Consider the following 15,511-nt stretch of genomic DNA (forward strand, 5'->3'; position numbering starts at 1 on the left):
TAATTAGGAACTGTGACATCCCATGAAGCCTTTGAATTTCTTGTTCTTAATGTCTGTGACTGAAGAAAAAGAAAAAATTTCTTTTTTCCCTCTTTCAACCCATCTACACATTTTCGTCTCTTCCCTAATGCTCAAAGCATAGACCTTTGGCTGGTACATTATTGAAATGCCTATTGTCAATTTCCTTCTGGATTAGAGTTTTCAGCTAGCTGTGTAAGAATCGTACAATTTATTTCTCTACAAAACCCCAGGGAACAACACCATTCTCTATCAAATACCATAGCCTGTACCCTCCCCCACCCCTACCCCCAAACAGACAGCAGACACACATGGGCTTTTAAAACACACAACATGGTCTTCTTTATTTAATTGTTTAATCAGTTTACATTCCACAACTGACAGATTATTTATTTTTATTGTTTTCCATGAACAAGTCATTTAATTAATTACCAGACACTTTTTTTCTTCAATCGATGGAAATAACAATATTTCTGCCAATTCGAAAAAGAAAATTGCAAGATGCAGTCAGTTTCAGTGAAGTCCCCAAACGCTCGCTCTCTGCTTCCTCAGTCCTTTCAAAGTCACAGGAACCTGGCAATTTCCCTTTTCATTCCCCCTCCCACTTCCCTGGTAAGTTCCTCTCAGAGTATCACAAGAGTTTCGAGATCTGGTTTGGATCACCTTTCCTGTAATTAATTAATTATGAGAAGAAACAGACAGTACAATAGATCTGATAAGATGTAGCATTCTTGTTAAGATTAAACAATACATTTATTCAAATTGTATTAGAACAAATTAACATAATATTTAATCTTATTTTAGCACCAATAACCACAGGAATTGCTACCTCCAAGAGGAGAGAGTCTTGTTAGAATCCTGCGGTATACGCCACACTGTATCTAATCAATCAGAAAGCACTATGCAAATTAGAGTGAAGGTAAATAAATTTATATTGACTGAGCGATAATCTGGCAGACCCTCAACACTCCAGGTGTTTGAGCGTTTTGCAGGCCCTGGTCCCTGTCTAATGACCACATACACAATGTACTCACCAGCTCCCTTTCTCCTGTTTGACAGCATAGGGCTCAGAATTTTATATTTTAGGTGAATCGAGCCTTATCATACTGGATCTTTGACATGATTGGAGAGTGCCCAGGGGCTGGTAGCTTATATTTATTCTGTTCTATGCCCTAAGATCTCACTACCTGTCTTTCTCACACACAGAGAAGAGGCTTATTTAGATCTAAGGAAGATCTCTAAGCAGAAAGGAGAGGTAGGAAATGGTGGTCTTAGTCCTAGTCTAAGGATAGGGCTTGTCTCTGCTACCTCATAGGAGACCCGGTCTGCCTGCTATTCTTTTCCCATATCCCCTTTTCAATACTCAAGATTTAAAAAAAAAAAATTAAAGCAATTAGAGGATGAATTAAACAGCTCCAAATATCAGTGAGATGCTTTTAGCAGGAGACCACCAGATATTAAAGGATGGGAGAGATGTTTATTCTTAACAACAGGGAGGTCTATCCCTTATCATGAGATATAAGACATCTACATGGATAGGGTGGGCCGTGGCTGACTCTCCTGCAGCCAAAGGCCATGGCCTGCTTTCTTCCTAGGACTTAGATCATCAGGGCCATGTCCAAGGAGAGCACTGATAGCTCTTGAGGCAGGTATAACATGTGGTTGGTTCACAGCAGTGACTCTCTCCCCTTACTACACAGGTAACGTAGAGCTTCTAAAAGTGAGCCAGCATCATGGTCATAGCTCGGCTTCTATTCAGCAAATCCAGCCTTTGTCTTTGTTCCCACAAGGAAATCCACCACAGTGTGTGACTCACAGGCAATGGGCACCCTGCTCAGGCTCTGAAAAGACCTAAGTCTGTTCTCCTAGATGGTCACAAAAGCCTGGTGCAGCTTTTGAGTACTCAAGGTGTGGCTGATCCAGTTGGAGAGGATTTCTCAGGGTAAAAGTCACCTTGGATTTAGAAGATTTTACTTGAAATAGACAGAACATAAAACATGCCAGTGACTTTTACACTGGATCCACGTTGAAGTGCTAATATCTTTTGATCTACTGGGTTCAAATATAGCATTGAAATTAATATCACCTGTTTTGTTGGTGCTTTTAAACCCAGGTAGTAGAATAATTCAAATTTCATACACAACTTGTATCAAATTTTATTGGACAGCGGTGGTCTAAGTCCTTCCTTATACAATTCTCAAGGAGGGTCACCAAGTACTCCATTAGGAATGAGGAAGTGTTAGACTGAAGGGCCTGTAACCATGAGTGTAAGGGTGCTAGCACAGGCCAAATTTGTGTATCTCTCTTGGGCAACCACTCCTCCCTAGCAGCCTCTTGTACTCCAGGATTATCCATGTCCTGGATCCTGCCAGGGTTACTGCCTTGGGGATGTTTCTGAGGGGCTTTTGGAAGCACAAACATTTCTTCATTAACCTCTACGTTTATCTAACCACATCTTCTACCCAGAGCCTCCATCCCATCCCCAGAACCACCTTCTTTTTTCCCCTCCCCATTTTATAGAGTCCCCTGGGCAGCCTGAGCTTCTTTACGCAGCAAGCCACATTCGTTGAGCCAGCCACAGTTGGTAAAGCGATTCACTCACATCATCACCTTTGATGGTCTTTCTCTTACCCCAGTCCTGTGAGGCAAAGCTCTGTCAGCAGAGAGCAAGATGAGATCATCAAAGTGGGTGGGAAAAGGCATCTGAGACTGAAAAGGTAGATCAAAGGCTTTGGACTCTGCACTCAAACTGGCTGCTGGCTTGAGGCTACTTTCTGAGGAGAGTCAGCTTAGGGCCAGAGCAGCAGGGAGAGAGCTTCTCCTGAACTGCCTCAGCTCAGTCAGCATACGGCAGCCAGCATGGGCACAAATAGCAGCAGAACGGACAGGGAGACTGGGTGTTACATGTGTCCTCAATGTCACCCTGCTTCCTATGAGGCTGAGAGGACATGGATACACAGTGAGGTCACAAGATTCACCCAAGCTTCCAGGTGAGCTATTAACAAAGTCACTAATATCACCCCAGGTCATGTCTTGGAGTTGACACCGGCCTTGACCTTCACTATTCTAACTTGGATGATATGCTTTTATTTGGGGTGGGGGGAGACCTACTTAACTTTAAAGGCAAATGTCTTCAGAACAGAGAATACCAAGCAAGCAGAAGCGACCATCAGGAAAACAACCAGAAAAATCTGTGACAGGCGTTCCCTCCCTTCAAGTGCCCCCAGTCAGGATTCTAGGGCAGTCCTCACAGGCCCTCAGAAAACCGAGGGCTACACTACAGCATTTAAGAAGATGCAATTCCCCTCCCCTTAATTTTCAGCTTTTACTTTTATTTGTACATTTTTTTTACAGATAGTCTTGAATAGCAAAACAGTCACACCATGGGCAGTGGGGGTGGGGATGGGGGGCAGGCCGGGTAGGGGCATGAGAGTGGTTCTGTGAAATCTCTGTGTGAAAGGCACCATCACACTCACGACACAGACATACTGGCACATACAAATGGAAATGGGCCTATGGACCACCCAGAGAAGAAAGGAAAAGTTTGGGGTCCAAGGGAGAGCAGTGGAGGACACTGGGTTGTTTCCCTAGGGAGTCATAACAGGCCTTAGGTAGGAATAATATCCTGGCATTTGTCAGGGAGATGCCAGGTTGAGCTGTGTAACTGGGCAACTCATAGGTTGGGGCCCAGTTTTCTGTTTGTTGGCTGTGAACGACCCACCCTTGTGGGTGTGCCATTACCCTTATTATCGACTACACTCTAGTCATAGAGAGAGCAAGGACTCGCTCTCTGGTAGAACATCTCAGTGCACACAGGAAAGAAGAAAGGCATGGAAATTCCTTTGGGGAAATCAATCATTTTCTCCTTTCAAATTTAGGATCCAAGCAAGATCATACAGGGGTGTGTCCCAACTTGATACGACACTCACGACCTCCTACCAGAACTGAGGGGCTATTGATGGAGTCACCAGTTTTATAGCTGACAAGAGGAAGTGGGCCCTTCCTTTTACCATACTTATCTTCACTCTAAATGTGAGAGAGCTCTAGAAGCTTCAAGAATCTGACTTTGCTCCCCAACATGAGCGTGTACAGCTAGGAATGATAACAGAACTGTTAAAACAAACAGCCTTAACTCCATGCCTGCTTTCAAAGTGAACTATATGAGTTATCTACACTCTTGTCCTCCACATGATATCTCCATATCGTTACTTCTGGTAAAACGCAGGAATGAGCGTGAACTTTGCAAGACTGGCCTTGGAATAAAGAAAGTGAGTCTGGCAATGGGGAAAGACTATGAAGGAGGCCATTTCTCTGGAGGGCTTGAAAGAAGTGAATCCCATGTGCTTCTGTTGGATAGCTACACTCAAGTTCAGCAACCAAGATGGCCTCTCCCACTCTACATTAGCCTCTTGGCAGAGCCTTGATGGAACCATTCCATTGTCGTGGCTACGCTGCCGATAATGGGTAATTTGAACAGCGCCTGATTCATAGACACTTCATGTTTGCAAATTGCTTTGCAATTTCTTTGTCACCCTTAATATACCATGAGGTAAAGCGTTATCGCTGTCCTCATTTTGTAGATGAGGAAGTTCAAGTATGGAGAAGACACAGTGCCCAGAGTCACAAATCGTTTTAGTACAGAGTGAAGTGAAATGTTCAGCCATTGCTACATTTTACAAGTGTAGCTTAATTAGTGAGTTTCTCTGGCCTCAGTGAATTTATACCCATGATTAGATTGAGATGGCACCTGAAAAAAAAAGAAGTAGGGGAGAGAGAGAGAGAGAGAGAGAGAGCGGGAGAGAGAAGGAGAGGGATCTATATAGCTCTGGTGTGAGCTTTCAAATGTCTCCTTGCTGCCTTTCTGGTTTGTATGTCCTTCTGGCCCCATCTATTTACCCAGTGACAAGCACTCATTGAAGAGTTTCTGAGGTCTGACCCTTATGACTGGGTCCATGGTAAGGGACCAGTCTTTCAGTCTTTTGCATGATTTTCCCCTAGTTTTTCTATAATGAGCATGTATTCCTCAGGGAGGAAAGCTCACTAGCTGGTAATAACCTAGTCCAAGGACTAGGACCAATGTCAACGAAATGTTTTGTGGCTTAGCAGCATGGAGGGAGAGGTGGTAAACATAAGCCCAGAGGTCAAGCACCCTGAGAGGCACCAGAATCATTTGGATGCATCTTCTCGTGGGACTTGCTTTAAAAAGAAATCTGCCCCCTTCCTCAGTCTGTATGGGCTAGAAGATAGCAGTAAGGCTTACTGTCATTCTCTATGAAACCAGGTCTTCTGACTCATCATGTTTCCCTGGAGAGGGATGGATGTGTTCACTGGGGCATATCAGGTCAGAAGCAGCAGAGACCTTTCCAGAAGATTCTCTCTAACGATGAGAAGCAACCAGTATTCCACATAAAGACAGAGGGTGTCTGAGTCTTTTTCTTCCCCTACATGATTGAAAAATCAGTGGATAAACGTTCCCAGCCGAAGACAGTTGACATCAAATGCTCTGAGCAATGAGCTGGACCTTATTATTCTGAATATTACATAGCTGGTCCTTTCTAAGTAGGCCTCTTATCATGTATATGGATGTAAGGAGATGCAAAGTCTCGGGGTACCCTTTCCTATTGAGGAAAGGTGACATGCTTGGGTAGAAATCCCCCTGGGGGAGAATACACCAGCACAGTGTCCGGGCCCAGGCTACCACTGAAGGACCTGAGGCCAAAGAAGACTTATCTGGCTCTGGGGAAACGCTCTAACTATGCTTTCATGATCCCTAGAGGTGAGAAAGGGGAGCTGCTGAAAGGCTGGTGACTAAAGCTAGAACAGATATTTTTTTCTTATGTTCATGATCCACATACCTCCTGTGAGACCTCAGGCCATGGCAAAGAAGGAGAGGTGCTTGAAGTGTCTTGAGTCCCTACAAAGTTATCTGTCACGAAGAATGGATCATAAGGAAAGTCACAGAGAGAAGGAAGGTAGAAGAGGAGCCATAATTCCCCCAATGTAAACAGGAAATTGTATTTTGCCCCAGTTAGATCCCAACTTTCCCAAATCTCCAATCTAGGAGAGAGCAAAAGAAATCAGTGTTGAGAGTGGCCTCACGCTGTTGGTTTGCACAGAGCCCACAGCTTGTGCAACCACACACCTTGTATACACACAGCTATTGGAACTTGACCTGGGTAGGAACCAGGCTCCTGTCAAAAGGTTGGAGTCTATGATTTGGAGTTAGTGGAGTCTGACCTAGAGAGTGTCACAACCCAAGACACCTCCTTCTCCTTTATGCATTCCCTAGCCATCTCACAGCCAGAAAGTCCCAGAAACTACACCAGAGGGGCTAGTTTTAACCAGTGCTCAATCCCCTGTGGTAGAGGAGTCAGACCCCCTGGACGGAGATTGCTATCTGTGAGCAATGCGGAGACTTCTCTCCTGATTAGGTACCTGAGCTTGTTCTGTTGCTAAGTAGGATCAGAATCCACATCTGTACCTGACCCTGTCCAGTTGTAATAGGGAAAGAGTTACTCTAAGGTCCTGCTCTGCTCATGCTCAGTTGAGGAGTTGAGCCCAGAAAGTCTGTCTCCTTCCTGGGAGTCCATCCAATGTTTCAAGACTGCTTGTGTTTCAAAGGAAGCCAGTGAGTTTTACTGAAAGTTTATCATGGTGTTGGGCAATTGGAAAGAGCAGATGATCTGTTTAAGATGAGTGTGAATTTTTTTTTTAAATAATGCATAAATGAGAGGTCTGTGAACAAGTATGTCAAGCAAGTTTTTTCGAGAAGAGTTTAAATAGTGACTAACAAAATGTCCCATTTGGCTTAGCTTCCTCCGTCTTTTTGCAAATGGAAGGCAGCTGGAATTAGCGTTCAGTCACAGAAAAGTACCCCAAGTGGGTGTTCATGGATACCTTCCTGCTTATCCCTGCTCAGCTCAAGATACCTAGAAGGAGAACAAAAGACCTCTCAATCTGAGAGACTTTCATTTATTCCCTCAAACTTCGGTACATCTTTCACCTTAAGAGAAAAATCTTGCTTTTCAAAGAAAAAAACCTGTCAATTAAAAAAAAAATTTGAGTATGTTTTAAAGTGATTTCCCTTATCATAGAATATACCCTTTATCTTTAAAATGGACCTTAAAAATCTCAATGGGGGAAGATCTCTATGAGGGGGACAAGGAGGGGGAGCAGCATTTGATGTAAATAGATAAATTAAAAATAAACTCAATTGGAAGCCAGCAGCATTTCCTGATACCAGTTTGCCCCTGATCATCTGGTTCTCCTACGCTCTGGGTGCTCACATGCTACCTCTGCTGCAGAATCTCACCAGGGCCCTTCTGAGGGGGTCTTGAGAAATGCATCCACACCTGTACCTGTATATAGATACACGATGACAACACACACACACACACACACACACACACACACACACACAGAGGAGGGGTGATCAAAAGAGCAGATGAGGAAAACAGGACCTACAGCCTGGTAGATGGAGAGAGGGGAGGGAAGATGTTAGTAGGTGAGGAGTCTGGGAGGAAAAGAGGTTGGAAACAGAGAGCTGTGACAGAGCACGGAGGGGCGGAAGGCTGCCGAGTGGTTGGCAAAGTTTCCAAAGCAGATCTGTTCTGCAGCAGCTGAGCTCCCCTTCTGCATGGCTGACCATGGTTGTGCCAGCTCAGGATTCTCTCCTTGCCTCCCCAGGGACACTTGGCACCAGCAGGGTCCCCAAGGTAACCATGAGCTGTTTCTGCCCTGTGGCATTCACAGCTCTGGCTGACTTCTTCACTCGCCAGCACCCAGTGCAAATTTGCTCAGGCAAGCCTGAGATACCTGGATGGCCTTGCCGGTTTGGATGGCACCTCAGTTTGGGTGCTAGCCTCTAAGATAGATCGCTATTTTGGGATTCATGGCCTTGAAGATCAAGAGGAGAGGGCCGAGAACGGAAAGAGTCAAGAGTTCTCCATTCATTTACATAATATCATACAAACTTGAACCCATGGGACATGGAGGTGCTCTCTCTGCATGTGACTCATTTCCTCTCCTCTGTACAGGGCTTGCCCCTAGAAGAGGAGCAGACATCCAGTGACAAAGGACAGCCCCCACAGTGGGGAGTGAAGGTCTTGTTTGTTATATGTACTCGCACATCAGCAACCAGAGGCAATATTCCTTTTCTCTCCTGAACTGTATGTTTCCCCCTCTTCTCTTAGGACTTTTGTGCCCAGCTGTGTCTTGAACTTCCAAACTTAGTGGACTAAATCTTGCGGAGTTCCAGAACCATACTGTGAGGTACCACAGGGTTCTCTGGCCCAGTAGTTTTGTTCTTGGTTTGCCCTCTGGGAATTTCAGCTGTACCAAAAATAATAGAAAAAATATGCAACACAAACAATAAAATCCCACACTCACGAACTATCTACCACGTGTGCATGCACACGTGCGTGGACATGCACACACACGCACACACACACTCACACACACACACACTTTTGTCTCTCTCCAGGGATCTGCAGCTGCTGCATTGGCACCCCTGAAGGCCTGCCCCTCAAGATAATTCCCAGTTCTTGGGGCCTCTATAATGGGTCAGAAACAACAGTAGTAAGAGAGACAACAGAGTAATTTGATAGTTCCATTCACAGAGTGGAAAAGAAAAAGGTAACCACTCAATACCTATATGCATGTGCACACATGCATGTGTGTGCACACCCACCCACCCACCCACACACATACATACACGCACACATCACAGCATTACTCAAAGGCTCCAATCTGCCCAGAGAGCGCAGGCAGGGGAGGACAGGGTGGCCTCTTGTTTAACTGGGTGTAAGGCAGCTGGAAGGTAAGACTGGGTTTTCTGAGCATCCATTGAAATGTCCTTTAGTTGATGTGGATCTTGCCTCTCAGCATCTTCTCTCCCCTTCCCACCTCTAAAGCATCGTCCAAAGGTTTGGCCGCAAAGAGAAAACTTCCTTCTCAGTCTGTTTTCTCTTCCACTTGTGCTGTGTCGCTGGTGGGTTGGGAAGGAGCTCAGAACAGGAAGAGCAGAGAAGTGGATCTGAAAATGGCCTCAAAGATGTGGTTACATTCTATGAACTCAAGGGACTGAGTTTCCCCCATGATACGATGGCTGGGGTGGTGGTGGTGTCCTCTCCTGTTGGCCCAGAGTGTGGCACTTCCTTCTTTGTATCTGTGTCGCTTTAGACCACTCCCTCTGTCCCTTCCAGCTCACCACCACATCCGTACGAGTGACAAGGATCAAGATGCCTGTGGTGGCCTTCACTCTGTCTTGAAGAAATCATGAAGCCAAAGTCAAAAACGGATGAGAGAGCCACAGGATGGGGACACTTTTCCCATCTTGGACATGAGGCAACACAAAGTCTGGTGAGATGCAGGTGCCTGAGCCAACTCAACTCTACCTTGGCACTGGCATCATCTTGATTGAGTTTCATTTTATATATGTATATTATATATATATTTATATATATATATATAGGTATGGGTTTGTTTTTTTGTTTTTTGTTTTTTAGCACACTGTCCCATTCTCTGGTCTGGATTTAGGGCAGTTGGTCCTCGGGACAGGTTGGACAGAGGGGGCCAAGGTACAGAAGAATCCCGAGATTAGTGTGAGGCCCAGGCCCCCCCATGCACAGAACATAGACCATCCATAACCGTGGCTGATGTCATCCGGGAGTCCATATAGGTAGCGTGGGTAACGTGATAGCTCAAAGTTGATCCCAGCCACACAGGTGCACAGTGAAATGATGCAGAAGGTTCCTGGAGACCAAGGGAGGAGACATGGGGCAGGGAAATGGGGAAGGGAAAGGAAGAGGGAAAGAAGAGGGAAAGAAGAGAGAATAGAGAGGTTAGGATTGTTACATTACAACTTCCTATGTGGGATTGATAAGGAGACTTAGGGAAGAGTAGGCCTTCACCAAGGAGAGCTCAGAGAGAAGGGCACTCTTAAAGGCTCCTTGATTCTGAACTCTGTGATTGTTACTCATCTTGGACAAATTCTGGAGGTTTCTTCTTTGATAAAAGTGCCTCAAATGAGTATCTCATTAGAGAGTTAAATAGGGTGGAATGACTGCAGAATATTTTATTCATTTTTATAGAATATTTAAAATATGTTATCTTTCATTGGAGACACAGAACATCTACATTCTTTCATATATACATAACATCTTATACAAAATTGAGCACTCTTTCTTTAATCTAGTCACCAACAACTCTGGCCACCAAAAAGCAAAAAGCCTTCTCAATTTGTTCTCTCAGTTGCCTGACACTTGAAAATCTTCTCCATTTTTCTATAAGGCAACATTTCTGAGAAACTGTTCCATGGAAAACTAGCCCTCTGAAATACTTCTTTATGGTGGAGGAGTCAAAACACCGGGACCAACATGTGTTTTCACAACCTCGCTACCCATACAGGCATCAGTTAACTTATCTAACATGCTTCAATGAGAACTTTAGCAAACCTATCTGATAATAGGATTATCTCTTAAATGTCTTCCTCACCACATACATCCAAACATACATACAACACTCAAGATATAGTCCTCAAATTAACCTTCACCTACAAGATCATTAGAAGGGTTGAAGCAGGGTAAAATGTATTAAGTTAATACACCCACTCTTAATACCAATATTTGGTATAGCTAGAGGGCATGCAAGAGTTTTTTCAGTATTTGATTACACATATCCCTCATGTGACCCAAAGAAGCCAGTACAGCAGGGTTGATGGGAAAAACAGGACAGGTCAGCTTTCTCACGAGGGAAGAAATGAGAGGTGATGGGCTTGACAGTTTGCAAAATCTTCCTTTCTAACTTCTGGGTTTCTTTACTGTCATGCCCTATGTCTTCCAGGACATTGTGAGAGAACAAGGGAAGAAATGCAGAGAAAGACAATGAAATTCCTAAGTTTGTGACTATTTAAATGGCCATGGGAGCTGTAGTCACACTTAACAATTAAGAAGCTTGTACAACTAACTGAAGTACAGAAAGCGTCAGTGGAGTGCTCTGCCCAGAACGGGACGTTGATGTCATCCCTGTGTGGAAGGCAGGTGGGAAGAACCTAAGAGCCAGAATTCAGAGAAGACTGGAAAATGGTGGAGAGGAAAGGACACTAGGACTCACAAACTGACAGCCACCATGGTCACTTACACAAGACCCAACCAGGCAACCTTCCAGTAGGAGAGGGGAAGGGACTCACTGCTCCCCATACCTACCTGAGAAGCTATGGGCAGCTGATGGCTTTTGGGAAAGAAAGAGACTCTGTTTTCTTTAAGGGTGTAGCCCTTTGTACACTGACCACGCTCCAGCTGACAACTTACATCCATGAGTGTACGGCAGTGCAAATTAGACTTGGTGTTTTCAAGTGAAAGACAGAAGAAAGTAGGTAAGCATGAATTTGGGAGTAGGTGAAGGTGAGGGGGTGGTGCTTGAAGGAGATATGGGGAGAAGTAGGAGGTGAGTATATCTATGAAATTGTCAAAGAATTACTAAAACGTCTTGTCATTTTAGAAGTGCCATGTGCCAGAAGTTATGTCATGTGTTTGGTCTTCATTCATTCATTCTTTCCTTTCTTACTAAGTTATTTTCTTTACATCCCAATCACAGCTTCCCCCCACCCCAGCACTTTCCTTTCACCTCCCCTTCACCCCTCCTCCCCTTCTCCTCAGAAAAGGGGAGTCCTCCCAAGGATAGCAATTAGCCTTGGCATATCAAGTAAGGCTAAGCACATCTTCTCCCATTGAGGGTAGACAGGTAACCCAGATAGGGGGAAAGTATCCAAAAGCAGGCAATGAAGACAAAGATAGCCCCTGCTCCCACTTTAGGAGTCCCACATGAAGAGCCACCTGTACAATTGCTACATATGTGTAGAGGGCCATTCCATGCATGCTCTCTGGTTGGCAGTTCAGTCTCTATGAGCTCCTATGGGCCCAGGTTAATAGATCCTGTAGGTTGTCTTATGATGTCCTTGACCCCTCCTTCTTCAGTCCTTTTCCCCCCTCTTCCATAGGGTTCCCCAAGTTCCACTTAATGTTTGACTGTGGGTCTCTGCATCAGTTCCCATTGTTACTGAGTGAACCGTCTATGAGGAGAGTTAATGCTAGGCTACTGTCTGCAACTATAACAACATATCACTAATGGTGTCAGGGGTGGGTTCTCTCTCATGGCATGTGTCTCATGCTGGGCCAGTTATTAGTTGGCCTTTTTCCTCAAGCTTTATTCCATCTTTTACCCTATACATCTTGTAAAATGGACAAACTTTGGGTCTAAGATTTTGTGGCTGGGCTGGTGTCCCAATCCCTCCATTGGAAGTCTTGCCTGGTTACAGGAGATGGATGGTTTAGGCTTCATACTCCCCAATTCTAGGAGTCTTAGCTAGGGTCATTCTCATAGACTCCTGGGAGTTCCCATAATCCTAGGTTTCTAGATTGGCCCAGAGATACCACATACCTTCCCACTCCAGTTGTCTCTCCCAGTACTTTCTCCCACTGCCCTCCCCTCCTCTCACCAGGGGTGGAGAGAGGAAAGAGACCAGGATGGGGAGTGGTGGGGATGGCCCCTAATTCTTAAAATAGATCTGTTACGTAGATTGTATTTTTATTTCTCTTACTGACAAGGGTAGCGAGGCTCCAACAGGTTAAGTCATGTGTCTGACATCACACAGTAGGTAGATGGGAAAGTCAGGCTACAATCTCAGGCAGCTAGGTTACAGCTTACAGTCTTATTATGCTCTTATTTCTTTAGGGAGAGGGTGTGGGGTCACTGGATATTAACTTAGGGCCTTGTGTATACAAGATAAGTATTCTACCACTGAGCTATATCCCAAACCCTCTTTTTATACCTTTTTTTTAAGACTCGCTAAGTTTTACAGGCTGGACTTGAACTTCTTTTGTAGCTCAGTCAGGTATTAATTATATAATCCTTCTGCCTCAGTCTCCCGAGTAGCTTGGATTACATGTGTGTGCCTCTGCTTCCAGCTCTATTGTACTATTGAAGACTGGCTTCAGGCAGCTGGCTCCTTCCTATCCATCCCCAATTACCCACCAAAGTTCCAGTTGTATGCACGACACTGATAGAATAGATGATCTGTTGATAGTTGGAAGGGTTCTACTGAAGGAGAAATAAGCCTAGTCAATCAAAGTTCTGATCACAGAAGAAGAAATATAACCAGGCACTGAAGATAAAAATGTGGTCAATGTTATCCATAACCTAAGAATTGAGAATCCAAAGCACAGGGGCTGGAGAGATGACCCAGAAGTTAAGAACACTGACTGCTCTTCCAGAGGACCCAAGTTTGGTTCCTATCACCCACATGGCAACTCACAACTTCCTATAATCCCAATTTTGGGGGTCCTAACCCTCTGACCTTTAGCCTCTGAGGGTAAATCACTCATGTCCTCATCCTACACACACACACACACACACACACACACACACACACACAACACACCCCATGCACATACATAATAAAAATATAAGAGTCAATTTCTTAAATGAAAGAAGGGGAAAAAGAAAATTCAATGCACAGTGATAGAACAACCTATCAAGTTAGCAAAGTTTTGTTTTAGATTTTTGGGATCTCTCTCTCTCTCTCACACATCCTCTCTCCCTCCCCCTCTCCCCTCCTTCTCCCTCCCTCCTTACCTCCCTCTCTTCTTCCTTCCCTCCTTCCTTCTTTCCTTCCTTCTTTTCCTCCTTCCAAAGTGTCAGTCCTCACCTTCGCCTTTATTCCAGGTAGCATCTTTCATTGACCTGGTGTGTGCTAACTATGCTAGGTTCTCTGGCTAAGGAGCCCGGGTACCTGCCTATCTCTCCCTCCCTCCCCAGTGCTGCCCATACAAGTGTGAGCGCCATGACTGGCTTTTTACCTGGGTTCTGGGGGGAAATGCAGTCCTCATGTTTATGTAATGAACATTTTATTGACCAAGCCATCTCCTCACCCTCTGTCTTGCTTTTGTTTTTGTTTGTTTGTTTTGGGTTTTTTATTTTTGTTTTGTTTGTTTTTATCTATTTTAACTAATAAGGGCACTGAAAAAATGGACCATCATAGCTCTACGGAAAATGAAGGCTGTTATTGCTTTGCAGAAAATGATTGTTAAAACATTGATGCTTTTGATCTATTCATTTCTCACCTGGGAATGAAGGCCAAGGCCTGCAACTCCTTATGTGGCAGAGAGTAGCTGGAGAGGAGAGTCCCACGTGAGCTCAAACATTATGTGAACACAGGCTCTGAGCTGAGAAGCTTGCCCTCTGCTTAGAGGCACCCTATTGACTCCAATCTGTGTTTCCGAAGACCAATGAGAAGTACGGAGGACTGACTATGTGTAAGGAGGCAGCTAAGAGAAAACCAAGGTCATTATAAAAAGTATGGGGTAGTCTGGGGAAGTGAGGACAGAGCCAAAATGTCCTAATTAATAGATTAGTCAACGACTACTTCAAGAATGGTCAGATTCTGTGTGTGTGTGTGTGTGTGTGTGCTTCTTGTGAGTTTTCTTTTTATCCTGTTTGTTTTCTAAAGAGAGAGAAAGCAAGGGTGTGGAGTTAGGTGGGTGGGAAGATGGAGAATCTGGGAGGAGCTAGGGGGAAACTGTGACCAGAACATAGTGTATGAAAATTTTTATTTAATAAAAAATTATTATTTGTAGAGAAGATGGAAAGTAAGGCATCAGGATGACTTGGGTACAAGTGACCTATGACTAAAACACATGTGTATGTGTCAGGTTGTAAACATGTGTGTAGGTGTATTTATGTGCTTATTGATGCTTATAGCAATATTGTGTATGCCTGCATTTGCATATATATACATATGTATATATATACATATATATATACATATATATATGTGCTAGGCGTTAACAAATGAGTTACTGTGTATCCATGGCAACAGCAGCAGTACACATACACCTCACTCATGAACATAGTAGCCCCAGACTCGTTGAAGTCACGAAGCACCTTGGCTCACTGATCCTATGTCCTAGAGCCCAGGAGACCTCTGATTGGCTCTCAGGATGATGAAGTCTCAGTGCAGACTTTCCAGATCAGAACTGCATGCTCATCAGCAGAGGAAAGAGATATGCACCCTGACATAAGCATCATATGGTCTGCATTCCAACAGACCACAACTGCCGGCTCACGTCTCGAGTACTGTGGATGGACTTCCAGGTGCTGACCTGGTAACCCAGTAAGTAGTGTGCCATTTGCAGAATCTGTTGATATGTAGCCTTTGGATATGTGATGGCTTTCAGAATAATGCCCTCACTGCTTATACCCCGGTGCTTTTATGTGTGGCCTGTAGCTGGCGTTACTCTTTGGGAACGTTTAGGAGGTGTGATCTTGCTTAGGTAAATATGTCACTGGAGGTGGGCTTCCCCCCATGGCATTCCCAGGTCACCCTCTCTGCTTGTGTTTTCAGTTAGGGATGGGAGCTCTCAGCTTAACGCTCTAGCTGCTATGCCTGCCTGATGCCATGCTCCCCCATAGTGGTGGGGAGCTCTATCCCTCTTGG

The 15,511-nt window shown here is 44.6% G+C and overlaps 1 protein-coding gene across 1 annotated transcript in view; it reads right to left on the reverse strand.

Annotated features, from left to right (window-relative positions):
• Positions 1-332: 332 nt before the first annotated feature.
• Tmem178b (transmembrane protein 178B) overlaps positions 333-15,511 on the reverse strand; it is a 371,206-nt gene continuing 356,027 nt past the window's right edge. Inside the window, exon 4 of the mRNA XM_032906691.1 lies at positions 333-9,771. Coding sequence (XP_032762582.1) covers positions 9,521-9,771 — 251 coding nt within the window. The 3' untranslated portion in view covers positions 333-9,520. The remainder of the gene's footprint in view (positions 9,772-15,511) is intronic.

The sequence above is a fragment of the Rattus rattus genome, chromosome 6 (genome assembly GCF_011064425.1).
Source record: "Rattus rattus isolate New Zealand chromosome 6, Rrattus_CSIRO_v1, whole genome shotgun sequence".
NCBI classification, from domain to species: domain Eukaryota; kingdom Metazoa; phylum Chordata; class Mammalia; order Rodentia; family Muridae; genus Rattus; species Rattus rattus.